Source organism: Eretmochelys imbricata, chromosome 10 (genome assembly GCF_965152235.1).
Source record: "Eretmochelys imbricata isolate rEreImb1 chromosome 10, rEreImb1.hap1, whole genome shotgun sequence".
NCBI lineage: Eukaryota > Metazoa > Chordata > Testudines > Cheloniidae > Eretmochelys > Eretmochelys imbricata.
The window spans coordinates 23,111,886-23,132,329 of NC_135581.1; the positions used below are offsets into that span (position 1 = coordinate 23,111,886).

At 40.8% G+C, this 20,444-nt stretch overlaps 1 protein-coding gene across 1 annotated transcript in view; it reads left to right on the top strand.

Moving 5' to 3' along the window:
- The window catches only part of LOC144271419 (uncharacterized), a 139,226-nt gene that overhangs the window by 79,780 nt on the left and 39,002 nt on the right, over positions 1-20,444 (top strand). Inside the window, exons 37-46 of the mRNA XM_077828763.1 lie at positions 1,351-1,544; positions 2,584-2,886; positions 5,396-5,625; positions 7,830-7,907; positions 10,724-11,080; positions 11,941-12,072; positions 13,148-13,498; positions 15,378-15,509; positions 16,778-16,927; positions 17,750-17,866. Of these exons, the coding sequence (XP_077684889.1) occupies positions 1,351-1,544; positions 2,584-2,886; positions 5,396-5,625; positions 7,830-7,907; positions 10,724-11,080; positions 11,941-12,072; positions 13,148-13,498; positions 15,378-15,509; positions 16,778-16,927; positions 17,750-17,866 (2,044 nt within the window). The remainder of the gene's footprint in view (positions 1-1,350; positions 1,545-2,583; positions 2,887-5,395; positions 5,626-7,829; positions 7,908-10,723; positions 11,081-11,940; positions 12,073-13,147; positions 13,499-15,377; positions 15,510-16,777; positions 16,928-17,749; positions 17,867-20,444) is intronic.

The following is a 20,444-nucleotide window of genomic DNA, read 5'->3' on the forward strand; positions in this document are numbered from 1 at the left end:
TCCATGCACTCTCCTAGCTACTCGAGTATTTTGCTTTTTAATTTTTTGAAACACTAAAACAATCTTCTAACCCTCTCTCTACTGGTTGCTTTCTTAGATCATTGTTCATAGATAATGGAGAGAACAGGAGAGATTCCCTGTGAGTAAATTAATTCTTCATGTTAGGTTATCAGTTGTTTCTCATTTTTTGTCCTCTGTCAGATGAAGCAGAATGGATATTTACCAGCTACGCTAAGGGGATAGTGAGAGGCATCATGATTAACCAATAATCTAAAAAGTTCTGTGAAGGACCTTCAGGGGCAGATGTGGAATTAGCACTCTAGCTTGTCTAACTCCAAGCCCTAGATTTAATCCGTTAGGCCAGGTCTCTTTTAGAGCAGTGTTTCTCAAGAACTGGTCCATGGACCGCTGCCGGTTGCTGAGATCTCCCTGACACAATTTAAGAAGGTGGCAAGACAGTCCCTGCTGTCAAAAAGGTTGAGAAATACTGTTTTAAAGGGCACTGGCACCAGCACCACCTCTCACTCCTCCAGCAGTTTCTTTTTTCAAACCTCTCAAATGGAAAATTATCCACTGAAAGAGGCTTTAAATTTTTACAAAAATCCAAGTATTTTGTGCAAAATTTCATTGGGGCAGGGGAGGAAAATGTTGCGAAATTACTACTTGGGTGCTCCAACGCAGGATGTGCGTGTGCCTGGGCACTCTGAATCAGACACGGCAAGTCCTTTTTCTCTTTATCCACTAGGCCATGCTGGTATAATTACCTAGTTTTACGAGATTTTAAAATTTACTCCACAGTAGATTTTAAAAGTTCTTTGAGTACATTGGGTCCCAGTTTGAGCTTGTGTGTTCATTTTCGGACAAAGAGTCTCTTGTGCATTGGGGAGGGGTGTGGTGAGCAGTCAACCAATAGCAGGATGCCAAACAGGCTCTATTGCCCACACAGATATGTGTGTACATAAATAGGAGCAGCCTTGAAGTCTTGTTTAAAATTTGACCTGTTGAGGGTAACCTCTAGAATTCTTTTTTCTAGTGAGAAGCAGTGAAATCTGCTCTAAGCAAATGCAAATAATAAGAAGGAAGCTTGCTTATGTTTGGTGTGTTTTTGGTCACCAAAATTTAAGTGAAGAAAAAATTGTTCTCTGACCTGTTTCATGGATTTCTTTTTCCATGTTCTACATTTGTCTAGCATAAGCGCAGAATATACACTAGACAGTCATTTTGCAAAATGGAGGGTTAGTTTTGCCCTACATTAACGGAGATAGAGTGACGTTAAATATTGAACACTGATAACAAATCTTTATTGATAATGGTGCGCAAGCTACTTGTGTTTGTTTCTTTCCCTCTTAGACTTCTATTATCTTCTGAGCTGAAGCTAAATGAAAACAGGCTTCATCTAGATTTTGTGGGAGTTATGGAGCAGAAAGTTGGTCTTGTCCTGTCCCTGAATGGGAAAGTCCAACACAACATTGGAGGCTTGAAGGTCATACCACAGCTCTTTTCTCTGAATGGATCTCTGAAACGCAAGAACAACATTCATGAAGGTACTTCCTCACTATGTGCTTTGCTGAAAGAGGATAGTTAAGAATGCGGCTACCAAAGGATTTATTATTATTCGAGTATAAGACATCCTCCACTGTGGTGTCTTGGTGCATTTAAAACCTACTAGGGGCCAAGAACAGAAAGTATAAATTTAGTATTTATAATGGTGGTTTCTTGTGAACAGCTGTCCACTGGGTAGAGATCAAAATTGGTTTTTTTTAGTGGAAATTGGCAATAAACAAAATTCATTAAAATGTTTCTATTTTGACTGAAAATGTACATGTTTTCATTGGAAAACATTTTAAACTCTTTCAGGCTTAAAATGAAATTTGGGGGTTTTCAAGGTTTCATTTTTTGACAAAACCCCAAAACATTTTGAAGAAAATTTGGGGAAAATGAAACAAGTTTTTCTTCATTGCCATTGTTCCCCTGGAGCAATAACATTTACCAACCATCTCTACAGAAAATACAGGGGGATGCTGGCCCATAGTTCCGTCCCTTTCTGGGCTGGGTCTGTGGAGTGCAATGGAGGAGTTGCTGACACGTGCGCTGCAGAGCTCCGGGAGGGACTGTGCACATGGGGGCTGTCCCATCCCACACCATGCACTGGCGTAGAACAATGTGCCTCTGGGGCACCGTGTGCTTCCAGTGTCACAATCCCTTGCCAAGTTTCCCTGGATGGTGCATCTTACTCAGTCCAGGGCCTTGAAAAGCACAGTTTGGCTCTTAAATATCACGCAACTTTTTAAGAAGAAACCTAATGCGAATAGCAATTGCCTCAGAAATACTATTATAATGTAATGTGCTCTCATCAAAAGGTATTTCCACTAGCTGACTAATTGCTGTCTCTCTCTTTCAGTAAGCAGATTCCCTAACTGGAATGAGCTAAATAATTTAAGACAGCTAATGGAAATGCATTTAATTCCTGTCTATATTAAATTAAAACTGTTCATGTTTGACAAATCTGATTATTTTTTCTCCTCTTGTGTGAGTTTCCCAACCCAAAGGGCTCTGTGCAATTATTGTTTCTGACCCTTACAGGTAACATTAGTGTGATGATCAACAAGGCACTGTATGGGCTGAATCTCAGGAACAGAAATGTATTTGGGAATATCAGCCTGCACAATATCACTTTCACATTGACTCAGAACAGCAGCCAGGCAATCCCAATGGAAGCAAAGTTAAAAGGACACCTGGAGCTCAATAAAGGGATCAAAAGGGGTCTAGCTAGTTTCCAGGTGGATGAGCAAGCTCTCTATATAGATGTTTCCAACGTCATGAGTCAGGAACACAGAGGAATCACTGGGACTCTCATACATAACATCAACTCTTTAAAAAATGCAGGTATGAAAAACTACGCCTCAATCAAATTGGTGTGTAACAAAACATGGTAAACGTGAATTTAAGCTCAGTGTAAGTGAGTGCAAGCTCATACAATCTAGAGTCAGTGGGGTTGCACTTACTCCAGGGCCAAATTTGCCCCATCTCCTTAACTTCAGCAACCTTCTTATTGATATTCTTAAGAAAATGCAACAGAATGGGTGCAAGACCTATTAGAGCCATTTAAACTCTTCTATATATCCCTGCTTAATGCATGTCCATCCATTGCTCTAAGCCACATTTTTGTACATGTTTTCCCTTGGGACAAGTCAGAATTATTTCTTGTAAAACTCCAGTTGTCTTTGAATGAACCATCTTGTGGAATAGGAATAAGCATCCATTTGCTGAGTGAAAACAAATGTTTTAGCCTTTTCTGACTAAATTAATTAATTTGTAGGTTTTGATAGCTCCCTGCTGGCTGAATGCACCTAGCCCTCTGCTCTTGAATAGTATGGCTTGGTTGTTTTGTTTTTGTTTTTTGAAAATTTCTAATAGCAGTATGGTGGAGCTACACACAACATACTCCTATCATGCAGAATTCTTTTGAATGTCCCACCAAGGCCCCAGGTATAGATTCTCAAAGACTATAAAGAACAGGAGAGTTAAGAATCATTCATCCCTTTATTTAGGAAAGATGATCCCTTGGTTTCCAAAAATACATTCAAAATCCAAGTAATGTCTTTAAATTTACCCTTGTTAATCCTGTAACACTATAGGGGGTTTCATTCCCATCAGTCCATATTAGGAATACATAGTAGAAACTTTCAGAGTAGCAGCCGTGTTAGTCTGTGGCACCTTAGAGACTAACAAATTTATTTGAGCATAAGCTTTCGTGAGCTACAGCTCATTTCATCAGATGCATTCAGTGGAAAATACAGTAGGGAGATTTATATACACGGAGAACATGAAACAATGGGTGTTATCATACACACTGTAAGGAGAGTGATCACTTCAGATGAGCTAATACCAGCAGGAGGGGGCGGGGGGGGAAATAAAACCTTTTGTAGTGATAATCAAGGTGGGCCATTTCCAGCAGTTGACAAGAACGTCTGAGGAACAGTGGAGGGGGTGGGGGGGGAATAAACATGGGGAAATAGTTTTACTTTGTGTAATGACCCATCCACTCCCAGTCTCTATTCAAGCCTAAGTTAATTGTATCCAGTTTGCAAATTAATTCCAATTCAGCAGTCTCTCGTTGGAGTCTGTTTTTGAAGTCCTTTTGTTGTAATATTGCAACTTTTAGGTCTGTAATCGAGTGACCAGAGAGATTGAAGTGTTCTCCGACTGGTTTATGAATGTTATAATTCTTGACATCTGATTTGTGTCCATTTATTCTTTTACATAGAGACTGTCCGGTTTGACCAATTTACATGGCAGAGGGGCATTGCTGGCACATGATGGCATATATCACATTGGTAGATGTGCAGGTGAACGAGCCTCTGATAGTGTGGCTGATGTGATTAGGCCCTATGATGGTGTCCCCTGAATAGATATGTGGACACAGTTGGGAACGGGCTTTGTTGCAAGGATAGGTTCCTGGGTTAGTGTTTTTGTTGTGTGGTGTGTGGTTGCTGGTGAGTATTTGCTTCAGGTTGGGGGGCTGTCTTTCCCTACCCGCACCTCCCGCTCTCCTTGTGGTATTAGCTCATCTTAAGTGATCACTCTCCTTACAGTGTGTATGATAACACCCATTGTTTCATGTTCTCTGTGTATATAAATCTCCCCACTGTATTTTCCACTGAATGCATCCGATGAAGTGAGCTGTAGCTCATGAAAGCTTATGCTCAAATAAATTTGTTAGTCTCTAAGGTACCACGAGTACTCCTTTTCTTTTTACTGTAAGGAGAGTGATCAGGTAAGGTGAGCTATTACCAGCAGGAGAGTGTGTGTGTGTGGGGGGAACCTTCTGTAGTGATAATCAAGGTGGGTCATTTCCAGCAGTTGACAAGAACGTCTGAGGAACAGTGGAGGGGGTGGGGGGGAATAAACATGGGGAAATAGTTTTACTTTGTGTAATGACCCATCCACTCCCAGTCTTTATTCAAGCATAGGATAATTGTATCCAGTTTGCAAATTAATTCCAATTCAGCAGTCTCTCATTGGAGTCTGTTTTTGAAGTTTTTTTGTTGAAGAATTGCCACTTTTAGGTCTGTAAACAAGTGACCAGAGAGATTGAAGTGTTCTCTGACTGGTTTTTGAATGTTATAATTCTTGACGTCTGATTTGTGTCCATTTATTCTTTTACGTAGAGACTGTCCAGTTTGGACAATGTACATGGCAGAGGGGCATCTCACTGATCTATAGTAATGTTAGAAAAAGCTAGGCTATTATTTTGAAAAGTGATAGAAATGATCAATTTTTCTGTTTATAAAATTTTATAGATAATTGGCACTCAATGGTACTGAAAATTCCTTGAATGCTTCTTTGCAGCATTGTGCATCATTTGTTCTGATTTGGCTCTATCTGTCAACAGGATTTCCTATGGATGGCACTATCACTGCCATGTATGACCATGTCATTGCCAACCACACTGTTACTATAGCCTTACAGAGTAGCAGTGAAAGGATTGCTGCTGCATTTGGAGTTGAGAGACTGTCCTTAGAATCTCCTAAATCCCAACTAACTGCAAGTTTGAAGCACAACATCACAAAGCTAAAGAAACACGGGATCCCTTTTACTGTAGAAGGTGCCTGCTATTACCAGGTAAGAAGAGTGATTAGTTCAGTCTCAGGCAGAACCATGTGAAACAATTGTAGATTGTTCCTGTGAGCTGTTAATCAAATGCTATGTTTCGCTCCAGAGGTAGCTGCATTTAGTGGTGGCAGAGTAGATCCCTACATATGTGTGTGCTGAATTGCTGTATTGAAGAAGGGTTTCTGCACAGCTTTTAGTCACACTTTACATCAATCGTCTGAAATCTGGACTGGATTTAAACTAAATACACTATGTTAAATTCTGGATTTAAGTTAGTGGTCTGTTGTACAAGAGCAGAATCTTGTCCATTTGTGTAGCCTGATTGCACAGAAAAATGAAGCAGGTAGGCAGAGCCTAGAGGGATGGTGCAGTACGCAGGCTGCTGTCAGGAGAGCGCTCACAAACCAAAGCACTACTGATGGATCTAACACTGGTGTAAGCAACCTTGACAATTTCCCTTTCACATCTGTTCTAAAGAGCTGAACTTCATGTCCCTTTCCTTCAAAGCTGTTGATCAGCATGGGCTTTCCCTCTTCTCCTGTGTTATTTCCACCCATTGTTGTGGTTAAGCACAATCCTCTGCCATAGACTTTCTGTGCGAGCAAAGCACAACCTCTTCAATCCCTGTTATACAAATGGAGAGACTGAGGTGCAAAGTACTTTCCCTACCACTCAGATGTGTTGCCAGGCTAAGATCATTCCTGTCAGTGATGAACTCAGATTCTATGGAAAGGAACACTAGTAAAATTAACGAAGTCCCCTGCTCCAGAGGACTCTGTGCAATTGCTTTTTCAGTCACTTACTGGTAATATCGTTGTTGTAATCGGCCAAGCTGTTGGGACCTGGTCCTTCACGGTGCTGAGTTCTCTCCACTCACATTGGGATCCAAAGGAGCTGAGGGAGTTGCACCTTGCAGGATCTAGCACGACATGAAGATTCCGTCTTGGAGACAAAGGCAGGCTGAGCAAGCCTGTGCAGTATGCCTTTCGTCATGATTCTGAACCGTGCTCTCACTGCAGGGGGCTGTTGTCTTCAGAGCCTGTGGAAATAACTCCTCCATGTTTGCCAGCTGCTACTATTTTGTTGCTGTTTGTTTTTTCTCACAATTTGGTTTGTCTTCTGGTCAGAACTTCAGCAAGAAGATAGCTGCCGGGGTAACAACCAGGGTGGAGAAGGAACACTTGAAGGTGGGAGTGGAGAAGAAAAGCACCAGCAGTACTGTGGAAATTGCCCTTTCATTCCACCATGACCTGGGAGGACTGCTTAACATTGTCCCACCAGTGGTACAGGTCAGCAGGAAAACCCTTGCCTGGGGTATATGTGATATATCTCACTGTCCTTCATGCCCTGTTTCTCAGGTTTAAATCTTGTAAAGAAGAGAGCTAGTGGGTCAAAAGGGGGAGACCTTTTCCAAAACAAGACCAGCATGAAAAGACTGAACGTCATTCAAAATCCCATTGTTCTTTTAAGCACTGCAGGACATATGGGACTAATTTTTCAAAGCAAGACACAATGGTTGAACCCACCAAAATACAAAATGCAGACCCATTAGCACATTTACATCATTATCGGGTAACCAGGTGCCTAGTAACTCATGTTCTAATATGGGATTTTACAGATGAGGCAGGTTTGGTTTTTGTGGGTCCAGCTGTTATTACTGTTCGTTATTGAGATTTGCAGTAATGGCCAGAAGATGCTAGATACTGGGCAGGCACAGCCCCTGCCCCATAGAGCGTAAAATCTATATCACTTGAAAATGTGTTCCATGGTACAGCAGGTGGCATTAAACACATTCATATTTATTCTGGTGCTAATTACATTTACTGTGTCATTTTAATTTTAAACATAGGAAATACCGCAATACCATGGCAAAATCAAATTCACAGTGTGGTCAATAGATTTTTTTAAAGAATGGATCTCACTCTATGTTCAGTAAATAAACTTTGCCTGCTATCTGAGGACATTCTCCTCTCTCCTGTAAATGTTCTAGCCCAGTGGGGTCAGTTTAAAGACAAATTTTAGCCTCAGAGCTGACCTGCTACTTATCTACTTGAGCCAGACCTATCGTTCTCAACTTAGGCTGGTATTTTTATGTCTCCTTATTCTTTCTCCTAAAAAGCAATTTCTTAACTTACTCATTTGACCATCTGCTCAGTATTTAGTCTGATTTACTCTTATTTTTTTATTAATATATTATGCTGATATGCCTGCAGGTCAATTGCAATGGAAAATCTACCACTAATCAGCTTTCTGGTCATTGCAGTGGAGAGGTTGCAAGCCGTTTATTTGAGGTACAAGTTTTGTTCTCAGAACTCTGCCACCAACAATGTACTGTTTTAAGACCTAGTTCCCATTGAGTAAGTATTGGAGGTTGTTGTAGGGACAGAAATGGGTCTGAGTTAACCAGAAGTTTTGTACACACTTTCAAGTATCTTTACTCCTTTAATAGCATATGGGACATGCAGGTCAAAGCACTTGTTAAACAAACACTGGACATGCACATGTCAATGTTCAGTCTTGCCACAGCTGGATGGGAGATTTATTCTGAGTTAGAAGCATCAACACAATTTATATTCCAGTGGTATACATTTGCATCCTTGGTACATCCATACACACCTAGTTTAAAGCCGATAGCGGGGACAAGGGGTTTACAGACCAGACAGGTGCAGTTTCAAAGGTGATATCTGAGCATCATTCAACAGACAAGTTGCATTATTTAAAATCAAAACTCAGTGCAAGTGGTCATGCCTGGAAAAAAGTCCAGTGGCATCATGAAACATAGGGAGCATGCAAAAGCAAAAGAGTCTCATGGATGTTACTGGAGTCCAAAAAACCAACCATTTCTGTAAACTAGAAGTGAAAAGGAATAAAAACTACTTCAACATGAGCAGAGCTCTTCTGTTATTGAACAACCTACCTGCAATTAATTAGACCTAGGAGCAAAAGTTAGGGGAGTGAAAGAGAAAATACAGATTGGTGAATTTACTAATTGTATTGGTCCAATAAAGAGTCTGTGTCTTTGTCAAATCACAAGATGATAAACCTTAAAAACATATCAGTTTGTTACTCATTTTACCTTTCCCCACTTCTGTTCTGAGCTGGATCGGAATTAGTAATTCCCCCCCCCAAGCAGTGGCACTTGGACCAATGATAAAAGAGAGGGTTTTAAGCCTTATGTAAGAGGACTCATCTCATTGTTTGGATTACCCCAAATTCCCTGTTCATCCCTTTTTATGCCATGAACGTTTCTGAAAAAAGGCAAAGAACCTAATGAAACTGATTGTAGTGTGAACTGCCCTTCAGGGTTATCTAACACTGCTCTTCATCCTCTTCCCACCCCACAGAGAAGGCACATGATAGAAGGAGAGCTATTCTAGAAAGAGGCTGTAATAGCTCAAGAGAGCCAAATGTGCATGTGTAAAGTCCTGTAACTGGATTTCCAGCGGTGTTATTCAGATAAGAAACCTCTGCCATTCTGAGCAGGGCAGGAGATTCAAAGGAAGGTTCTCTTTCGTTGACACTACCACTTAGCTGGCTTATCAACACGTTGACATTATCACTCCCTGGTAATAGTGCTGTGGCTTTACAGTGATCTCTCAAAAAGGTAGCAGAGAGAAGCTTTTGGTGTACTAGGAAAGGAATTAGGGCAAGAGAGAGGGAGTGTGTCTGAGGATCTATACAACATTGAAACTGATCAGATGAAAAAGCTGCTAACGGCTGTGCTGAAAGAATGCCTGGTGTTCCAGCCCTGGTCTCAGTCACACAGAGGCATGCAGTCCTTTCATTCTGTTGTCTTTCTCAGCAGAAATGAAAATTTGCACAATTACAGTGCATTGCCCTAACATCATGCACGATGGAGCAATCAGAACACAAGTTACAGTTTAAGTTCATGGCATAACACGTGGTTGCAACAGAGGTGTATAGTCATATGATTATGCCAGTAAGCAATATCCATTAGCAAAGATTTATTTTTATTTTGTGTCCTAGCCTTTTCACCTGTTAGCTATCCCGCTCCCCCACACATCCACACCCCTAATGTGATTGCTCTGAAAATGAAGTTTTACATTTGGTCACTTAGGGATGGTTAGCAATTAGATGCTAAAGCCAAAGACCCACAGAGGGAGACTGTTTATGGCTCTCCCTCCAAATCAGCATGTAAATTTTTTAGATTACATAAATTCAAGGGTTGCAGAAATAGGACTATTTTTAAAAAAAAGCAAAATTGAAAGAAACCTTTTAGTTACTGAATCTTTGAATAGCCATGATGACATATTGTAACTAGGCTGGGGTTTGACAAATCATGCATTTGTTGTTTGACAATAGCAGTTATTAGTTTAGACCAGATATTTCAATGGTGGCAGCAAGTTCAAAGAGACAGATACCAAATATCCCAAGGTTTTTCATCTGAACACATTAGCCAAGATGAACAGAGTTGCAATTGTTCCGCTCCTGATATAGCTGTGTTGCCAGTGCAATTCACAGCGTTTTAATTTTCTCGTACAAACTCTATTTTTTTTCCCCCTATTTGGTAGTTTGCTTGGGAAGACACCTGCAAGATTCAAACTGTTTTGGAAAGACGTTCCTTATATTGTAACACTTTCTGAACATTTAATTAAAAATATGCTTACAGCAAGCAACTCGTACAAAATATTAAATTTGGCATCAGAAAGGGAGAGATGCCTGTGGCTAACAGAGGCTCCCACTGATGCTACGTAGGGCACAACAGACAAATATAGTTTAATTCTAACCTCACTTCTGTGCATCTAATCCCCACTAACACTGGGCAAATTCTCACTGAAGTCAATGGGAAACTGACCCTGTTTGAGGTCAGAATTCAGCTGGTTGGTTGCAGCTAGCCATATCAAGCTCCCCAAATTGCTAGAGCTAACTCCAGTCTGATTTTATTAGTATTATGAAGAAAGTGAGGGGAAAACTCAGTATAAAGACTCTGGGCCAGATTCTCCACTTGTGTAGTCATTTATATCTGTGCAAAGTGGGTATGAAATGCTCCCAGATGAGAATTCTTCACTCACACAAGGGCCCTTTTAAAACAACATGCAGTGTAACATGGCAACAAAATCGGCACTACAGTTCTTCTCTATTTTAGATGCCAGCAAGAGTTTCACTTAATGGGTCAGTGTTCACCAGCAACTCTACGGCCAACTTCATTGGACATGTTTCTTCCGATGATGCCTTCATCCACTTGCACCTCCATGCCACCGGTGGCCTCCAGCACAGAGTGGAGATTGGCTTCAAGCATTCCTTGCCTCAGCTTCAGTCTCTGGGCATAGCCAAAGAGAACCAACTGAAAGTGTCAGCAGTAAGAGGAGACAAGTATAAGGGCCTGCTGGATATTGTCCTTGGACAGTGCACTTTCAAAGCAGATGGAGAAGTGAGGCCGGCAAGCAATGAAACAGATACAGAATGGACAGTTACTCTGATGAATACGTGTGTCACCCTTCAGGTAATTATCCAATCTGCTTTTCTATAAAGTGTTCTAGCCTTTATGTTTCAAGTTTTGAGTGGCCACAGAGAACTACCTCCATATTTAACACCCTCGGCCACTCTTACTCCTGGAGTAAGAAGCTGCTCAATGGCAGGGTGGCAGAATCTTGCCCTGGAGGTGTAGGAGACAGGGTTGGTTATCAAATGTGTTCTGCAGTAGCAGCAAGTTAGTGTTTGCAGATGTTTTAAAGTTGAGAACTTGGAGTAATACAGTGACCGATGTTACTGTCATTGCCATAAAATAATGTTTAATCCCAATTTTGTAATTAAAAGAACTCCTTCCTCCTAGACTCTAATAAAATCATATCCTTTCTGTCTAGGATTAGGATTTTGGAAATTTACTTTTCCTCGCCAGTATTTATTAAAGAGTTTTTCTGATCGTATTGTTTATTCCTGAGGCCATTTCCAATTCCTCTGTGGACCAGGCTGCCTTAAATGGTCCCATCCCCAGGCTTGTTGGAAAAATGCCTTGTAATCAATTAGAATCAGAATAGGACAGTTGCTTCTACAAGAATATGTGGCGTATTTGTTTGAAACAACTTTTCTCTTCTGTCACAGAAGGTGGGATTACCTCAGACTCTAGTCACTTGGGGCTCATTCATTGTGAACACCTGCAATAGTAGCTTAACAATAAACCTCCAGTGCGATGGCAAAACAGCTGATGTGCAAATAGATAGCTCCTGGGGACACAAACACGCTTTCCAAGGAATGTTGAGGCACTCAGTTCCCCAGCTCAGTGACCTAGGGCTGCCTGCCAAAAACACCGTCCTACTTTCTGCAGCTAAAGGATCTACCGTTGAAGGCATTTTGTTGCTACAGGCTGGTGAATGCAAGCTCAAGGCTAGAGGAGATCTACAGACCCAGAATAAAACTGAATGGACATTGGAGACAGAAATGGAATGTCTGCTTCTGCAGGTAGACCAGGTGGCTTTTAAAAGAGATTCTGGATCAGTAAAGTGAAGGACTAATGGAGATTTAGCTAGAGTATGCTAAGGGTGGGTTGCGCAAGCCTCTCTGTGTTGCTTTGCAAGCAGATCTCAGTCTTCAACTACAGAACTGGACTGAGGCACTGGAAAATGCACAGATATCTGATGTTGACAGATGCCCCCTACAGAATAGAACTAGATGAAAATTATTGCCCGTTGTCACCATGGCAAGGTTTGAATGCCATGCTCCAGTAGAGGTTGTCAAAAGTTTTTGTTTCTTTCAAAAGAGTTCAGTTTTTTTCATTGAAACCAGAAACTTTGAAATTTTTGGTTTTTTCCTTTGTATCCCCACTGAATGCAATAGAAAGAATGATTCCCAGGGCTTTTAGGGGGTTGTTTCTAATTATTCATTTTTTTCTGCTTTTAATTTTTCCAACATGAACTTCTTTTTAAAAGGCTATGCGGTGTCAAAAGGAAAAAAGGCAGAAAATCGCAACTGTTCACTGTGTTGCCCTCAGTGACAGAAAGAGGAAAAACTAAAATTCAAAATATTAAAACTTTAAAATATTTTTCCTGAAAACTTTTGAAAAAATATATTCAGTTTTGAACCATGAAAACCATGCAGAAGTGGCTTTGGAATTTCAACTGGTTTTGCAAAATTGTTTTTCCATTTTCCCATTGGGTTGCATAGAATCCCACTTGCAAAAACTTGTTACTGTTTTTATGCAGGTTAGTGTATTCTCAAAGTTCTAAATGGTTCTGATCTGAATTAAATAAGGGATGGTCAATAGACTTTCCTAGACTGAGGAACTAGGTAGTTTGAGTTTTTGCAATTTAAAGACTTTATACTATCTGTAAAGAAGTTGTAAATTCTAGGGGCCAAACCCCAAAGTCCTGTCTCAGTCTTTTTTCAGACAAAACTCCCACTTCAGTGGCTGCAGTGGCAGTTTTGCCTGAGTAAATGGCTTCATAAAGACTTCAGGCTTTGTCTCTGAATTTTTTAATGTGACCATCTCATGTCCCATGAGCTGATGGGGAAAAAAGTAAATATGAGTCTCATTGTGGATTTATAATCCAAAAGGATATTTGTCTCTTGGTAGGATCTCAATATCCCGGTTCAGTCACAGCTCATCGGATCTATTCAGAGGGATGGCTGCCAAGCAGAACTTCTCTGTACCCTCAAAACAGATGGCAAGTCTGCCCATCTGAAAGTGAGAACAGAGTGCCAGCCAAACATCACAGTGGAAATTGAATTCAGGCATGAACTGCCTCAGCTGAAGGAAATACCAGGAGAAAACAAGTTGTCCATCATGGCAGGAAAAGAGTTAAAATATAGTATTGACATAGAATTGAAATCAGGCACTTGTGAACTTCAAGCCAATGGAGACCTTCAAGTGGAAAACAAACTTCAATGGAAAATGCTTATGGAGAACAAATGCAAAACAATGCAGGTACTTCCTGGCATAAAAAGGATGAAGTAAGATAACTGCTTTTACTTGTTACTAGCTGCAGCTAGTTCTAACACAGGGCTGAGTGCTGCTCCTATTGAAGTCGATGGAGGATTAGCTAACGATGTCAGTGGGAGCAGAGCCAGGACTTTGCTACACAGAAATTTAGACAATGTTAATGTAAGAAAAATGAATCCTGTAGGGACTCCACACTCCTTTCTAAGTTTAAAGAGGAACCCTTTATAAAAATAATGTGCCACTCTAGCAGCCAAAAACACAGTAGCAATACTATCATAAGGCACAGGGCCAAATTCTGCCCTTACATCCCAAAGTGAATGGATTTGTATAATTTGGCCATATTGTTTGTGGATATTTACTATAAAATACCTTGGTATTTACTTTGTAAGGGACAACAGTTAAAGCACCTCAGGTGCTGATCTTCAGAAGTACTGAGTACGCACAAAAAAGAAAAGGAGGACTTGTGGCACCTTAGAGACTAACAAATTTATCTGAGCATAAGCTGTCATGAGTTTAGTCATGAGCTAAGCTAAGCTCATGAAAGCTTAAGCTCAAATAACTTTGTTAGTCTCTAAGGTGCCACTAGTCTTCCTTTTCTTTTTGCAGATACAGACTAACATGGCTGCTACTCTGAAACTTGAGTACGCCCAGTGGCTTCAGCTGGAGTTGCAGTTGCTCAGCACTGCTAAAAAGCATGTCCCAGACTGTATACAAAATATCTAAACAACCTGCAGAGACAAAATGTAAATATAACTTTAATCGGATAATATCAAGGTATGGAAATTTTCATGCATCTTTATAGAAAATTGATATTGCTAATGGACTGATTAAAAAACCTGGTTGCTTAGAAATCACAGACTTGAAAAGTCAATATTTACCAACACTTGCCACATACTGTAGTGTTAGAAATGAGTTAGTTAAAGGGCTGGTTGAAAAACTAAAAAATCTATGGACGTTTTCAATTTTTCCCCCCAAAATGTTTGTGTTCTGGTTCTGTTTTGAACTGTACCGTGATCTCTTCCCCATCTGTCCATGGGCACTCCTTCCAAGTGACAGGCCTCTACCTGCATTTTCCCCAGAATAGAACCCATAGCTCACCCCACTTTAGACTGGATCACAAGCTACAACACCCCCTGTGTCATGAACTGTATTTAATCAGATGGCACAGCTATGTTTGGGTCCAACTGTAGAATCCTCTCCAGGAGTTTGTGACTAGTATGAAATGCAGTGACTCAGGACAGCTTCATCAAAAACAAGTATGATTTATTTGTTCATAGAAACTTAGCTAAAAGAGAGAAACAGAGTTAAAACAAATAAACAAAGAATTGCCCCTGACTGCAAGGCAGTCTGCATGGAGGGCTGGCAGGAAAGCAGGCAGTTTTTAAAACCTGGCAGGTGAAGGTGGAAAGTTTTGGAAATACATTATCACTGAATTGGGCAAGATTTACCAGGACACTCTGGCTGCTTTGGACCACTGCCATGCAAAATAGCCATAAGCTTGGCTTCATTGAATTTATGGTGCATTATGTCACCAGAACAATGCAAAGTACAACACTGAATCTGACATATAATAGTCAAGAAAGGCTTCCATATTATCTTGTGCCCTATTTATGCTATACCACATATTAAAATATAAGCAAACATTTTAAAATAGGCAGGAGGAAGAAGCAATGTATACTCTTTCTTTACTATTTATAAAAGGTTTCTGATATTTACCATGCATTATACAATCATGGTGTCTGATTTACTAGTCTTCCAGCCAGATGCCACACAGTCCACTTATTAAGGGGAAAAAAGTTACATAAACGTAAAAGATGTTACAGCAAGTCATTTTCAAGCGGATTGTTTATTTTATTTATTGCAGCAGCTTGGAACACCAATAAAAATTGATGGATCAGGCTACATCATGATAGATAGAATGAACCTAGATTCACAAATGCTAATAATTGTTGATGAAAGTACATTACAGGGCCTTCTTATACTAAAAGCCACTAACGTAAGTATCATGCTGATTATTGGAATGAGTGTGGGGTGAAGTGTGACTCATACTTGCAAACTGCTTTTTTATTACTAGGAAAAACAGGTAGGGAAACTGCAATTTTGTCTTTTAACATTGTTAAGTAATGGACAAATATATAGTTTAAGGCAACATTCAAGTCCAGAATGTGATTTAGGTAATTGAACAGTTGGCTGCTATAATGTACAGTAACTCAAATGCTACGAATAACATAATACAGCCCACCTCAAGTTTCTTAATTACTTGCTTATGTTCCTTGAAGATTTGTTTGTTTTTATATTGTACTATTAAGGCTTTTATTATATTTGGACAGTAAATACCATGCTCAATACAACAAAACAGAAGCTAACATCAGACTAGATGCAATATATCTCTTCCTACTATAATACCATTTAATAGTCATAAAAGTCTATAGCAGTGTACATAATAGAAGAAGTAAAAGGTTTCTGATTAATAAAGTGAACTCTGTGTTTAACAGTGCAACTTGATAGGGCAGTGGCTAGTTCAATCATCTTCTATTTCTTTCTTCAATTACGCAGTAAAAGTATGGCAGTTACAGCTTGCCTTCCTTTTGCCAGTTGGCTTTTCTTGTTGTCAGATATTACTAGATTAATAGATTCATAGATACTAAGGTCAGAAGGGACCATTATGATCATCTAGTCCGACCTCCTGCACAACGCAGGCCACAGAATCTCACCCACCCACTCCTGTGAAAAACCTCTCACCTATGTCTGAGCTATTGAAGTCCTCAAATCATAGGTTAAAGACTTAAAGGTGCAGAGAATCCTCCAGCAAGTGACCTGTGCCCCATGCTACAGAGGAAGGCGAAAAACCTCCAGGGCCTCTTCCAATCTGCCCTGGAGGAAAATTCCTTCCCGACCCCAAATATGGCGATCAGCTAAACCCTGAGCATATGGGCAAGATTCCCAGCCAGATACCCAGGAAAGAATTTTCTGTAGAAACTCAGATCCCACCCCATCTAACATCCCAACAAAGCCCATTGGGCCTATTTACCATGAATATTTAAAGATCAATTAATTACCAAAATCATGTTAGATAGAAGAGTACAAATACTGTAATGCTATTAACTTCAATACAATTATTTCTAATTTACACCAGATTGTGAGGAGACCTAGACTCACTGGGTTGTCCTTTGAACTGCGTACAAACCACAAGGGCTAGGCTCTTTACACACACTGAGAAGAATATCATATTTTAAACTTTTGTGTGTGTTAAATTGTTAACAGGACAAACAGGAGCTGGATGCCCTGATAACTCATAATATTCAAGGAGCCATTGACCTTGGCATTCCTGCAAGAACATTAGTGGATGTGACTTCAGAAAAAAATGGTGACCTCTATAAAAGATTCATTCAGTTTAGTGTGGATGGCAAACAAGTAAGTGTCTCCACATATCTATTGTCCAGAGTAAAGGTTGGAAACATCGAGCTGATTTGGTTGGTGACAATTATTTTTTCCCCATTTGGAATAGGTGACAGAGGGAGCCTCGTTAGAACTATGGATGATACATTAAAAGATATACCATGCGTGGGCTCTTTCATGGCCTTACAAGCTACACTTAAAGAAGTCTTAAAAGTCATTGCACCACGGACACATGCCCACTCAAGAATACCGTGAGACCATTCACGAGACTCACCCTGTGACTCACCCTGGATATTTATCCATATTCTTAAATAGAAAGTATAACTAATTAAGAGCCTGATCTAAAGCCGTTAAGTCAATGGGAGTCTTTCCATTGAGTATAGTGGGCTTTAAATCAGGCCTAAGGCCCCCAAACCAATGTTCTTTACATTTATGGAAAGATTCTCATTCACTTCAATGAGTGCTGGGTTGGGCCCTAACCTGCTGGGTCACCCAGTCCCCATTTTTTTCAATCTTTCTCTTATAACAATGCATTTGATGTCAGAAATGATCCAGGTTGCCCATCTCCAAAGGCGTAGCAAAACTCTTCATTTGTTAAGAGTTTTTTCTTTGTGCAACACCATTACAACACCAACACTATTACATTCCCTCCAGTTTTTAGAAAAACACGTATGACAAAACCCACATTCTATTTATAACCTATACAAATGTTATGATATCCATTATGAAATGTTTTCCCTAATGCAGTAGAAATGATAGTTATGATTGGTCACTATGTAGTTTATACTGAAGATGCACTACATACAGGTGATAACATATTTTGTGCTGACAAAACAGATTACAGAAGAATTGAGCTTTATTCGGAAGCTGGACCATGTGTCTATTAACTACAAGCTCACACATAACATAGAGGCGCTGAAGGCACTGAGAATAGAAGACAGGATTGAGTTGCAGGTATGTTGTCCTTTGGTTTGTATGGTAATAGAAGTGGCACACATCCAGACAGTAACTGGCTATGAGGGAAGCAAAAGGAATACAACAGAACTGTAATGGCAAAGAAAGGATTGTAGATGTTACTGTGTGCAGCCACTACTACATATGAAAAACTAGGAGTCATTATTGCTCGAACATGATGGAATGCTTCTCCATCTTGATGTACTGTTCTTGTTCTCTCCTTCTTATGCTTTTGTTACCGTATTATCCCTTCTGGAGGAAACAACAACACTGGAGATTTCAGAGCAGCTGTACAATACTGCTTTATTTAATGTCCCAGTTCAACAAAGTTAAATTAGCATGAGTAGCAATTTGGTACCACAGACACATAGGCCCCAGGAGCTGCAGGTAGCATAGATTGTTTCCAACATTTTAGCTGCTTAATCTTATGCTTGGTAACGTCTTGGCCTTTTCCTGCCTCCACATTAAAGCATCTGAGCTGATCTCTTTCCCTCCATCCCACCAACTCATCTGCCCTTCCTATTTCCATAACCACTCCCAGGCTACTGTTCCTTCCTTAGTTTCTGTCCCAGCCAGCTGCCGTGCTGCTCTTGAGAACCTTCCCTGCCTTTAATCCATCTGTCCTAGAGAACAGCTATTGTTCCTGTCCTCCAAAACCTAATTTTGAGCCTTCTGCTATTTCCCACACTTGGGCACTACCTCATGAGCATACATGTTGTAGTCCCAGCACTGATCACAAAGTGTGCAAAGTTTTAACAGTTATTTGTTGTGCCAGTTGTGACATTTAATGTACTAGGACATTTGTTGTCTGTATACAAATATACCTGGCAGTCTTCAAACCTGCCACCAGTGTGTGACACAAGCCAGTTGACTGCGTGAAAAATGGCCGAACACTTGGGTTTTGCATGTCATGCCATAATGGGCAGATTATAAATCTGTTGTTGCTTCTTTGAGTGCTGTTGCTGTAGGTGCTCCACTTCAGGTCTCAGTGTGTCCAGGCACCGTCAGTTGGAGATTTACGGTAGCAGTGTCGCGCATGCGCGGTAGATATCTCACGGTGCCGCTGGTGCCGCGTCTAGTGTGCACATGACCTGACCCCTCCAGTTCCTTCTCAACCATCCTTGGCTGAAGACAGAGCTCTGGGGAAGTGTTCACCACTCTTCCCATACCTTTAGAAATAGTAGTTTAAATAGTGAGTGAGTGAGTTAGAAAGTTATCGTTAGTGTTAGTGTTAGTTTTATTTAAAGATTTTTTTGGTTACTTCTTCCGATTTTACCCTCCACGTAGTTTACCCGCACCGGGGTTGGTTAACCATCAGAGATTTGTGGCTCCCCAGGCTTTAAGTGATGCAGCTCCTGCCATGAAGCAATGCCCGTTTCTGATGGGCACTCATTGTCTCGGGGAGGCATGTATACCACAAAAATGCACCCACTGTAGCAACCCGAAGGCAAGAGCCTGGCGCGACTGGGATCTCCGCTGGAAGAATAATGCCCAAGGATGACTGGTTCTTCTGCCCTCGACCTCCAAGATGTTTATATCCATATTACCATATGTCCCACTCACAGGAAATTCCTGCGATTCATAGTAGGACACGACCATTTCCAGTACAGAGTATGACCATTCAGCCTGTCCATTGCGTTGTCTTCTCCAAAACTGTAGCAGTAGTAGCGGCACATCTATGCAAACAAGGGATAACGTTTTTCCCATACTTGGATGATTGCTTTCTCAAAGGTCCAACTCAACAAGAAGCACTGGACACAGTCCAGATGATGATCACACTATTCAGGGATCTAGGGCTACAGATAAATGAATGAAAAACTACTCTAATCCCTGTTCAGCAACTGGACTTCATCTGGGCACATCTCAATGCCATAAAGGCCTACCTCTGAACAGATTCATAACGCTGACAAACCTCATCTTGGAAGTCAGAGTAAGCCCCCAAATTCCAGCTGATACTGTCCGACAACTGTTAGGACACATGGCAGTCACAATGTTTGTGGTACGACACGCAGGACTATCCTATGCGCGGCCTACTGCACTGTTTGAGCTTGGTATACATACCCAACAAGCCCAGCCTATACAAACAACTTACAGTACTACCCTGCGTCTTGGACTCTCTACAGTGGTGGACAAGACCAGAAAATATATGCCTGGGCATCTCATTCCAACAGGAACCCCCATCAGTAGTAATCATAACGGACGCCTCGCTGATAAGCTAGGGAGTCCACATGCATCAACACATGGCTTAAGGCAAATGGTATCCTGTGGAGACTCATTTGCACATCAATTTACTAGAGTTGTGTGGTTTGCAATGCCTGCAGACATTTTCTACCACATGTAAGGAACGAAACAATCTGCATAATAACCAACAACACTGCCTGTATGTTTTGCATCAGTCATCAAGGCGGTGCTCAATCACACTCACTAGGCATCGAAGCCATGAAACTGTGGACCTGGTGCATACACCATAACATAAACATTTCGGCCTCCTACCTTCCCAGCTGTCAGAATTTGATGGCGGACATTCTGAGCAGGTACTTCTCTCTGGACTACGAATGGGAAATGAACAGGGGAGTCC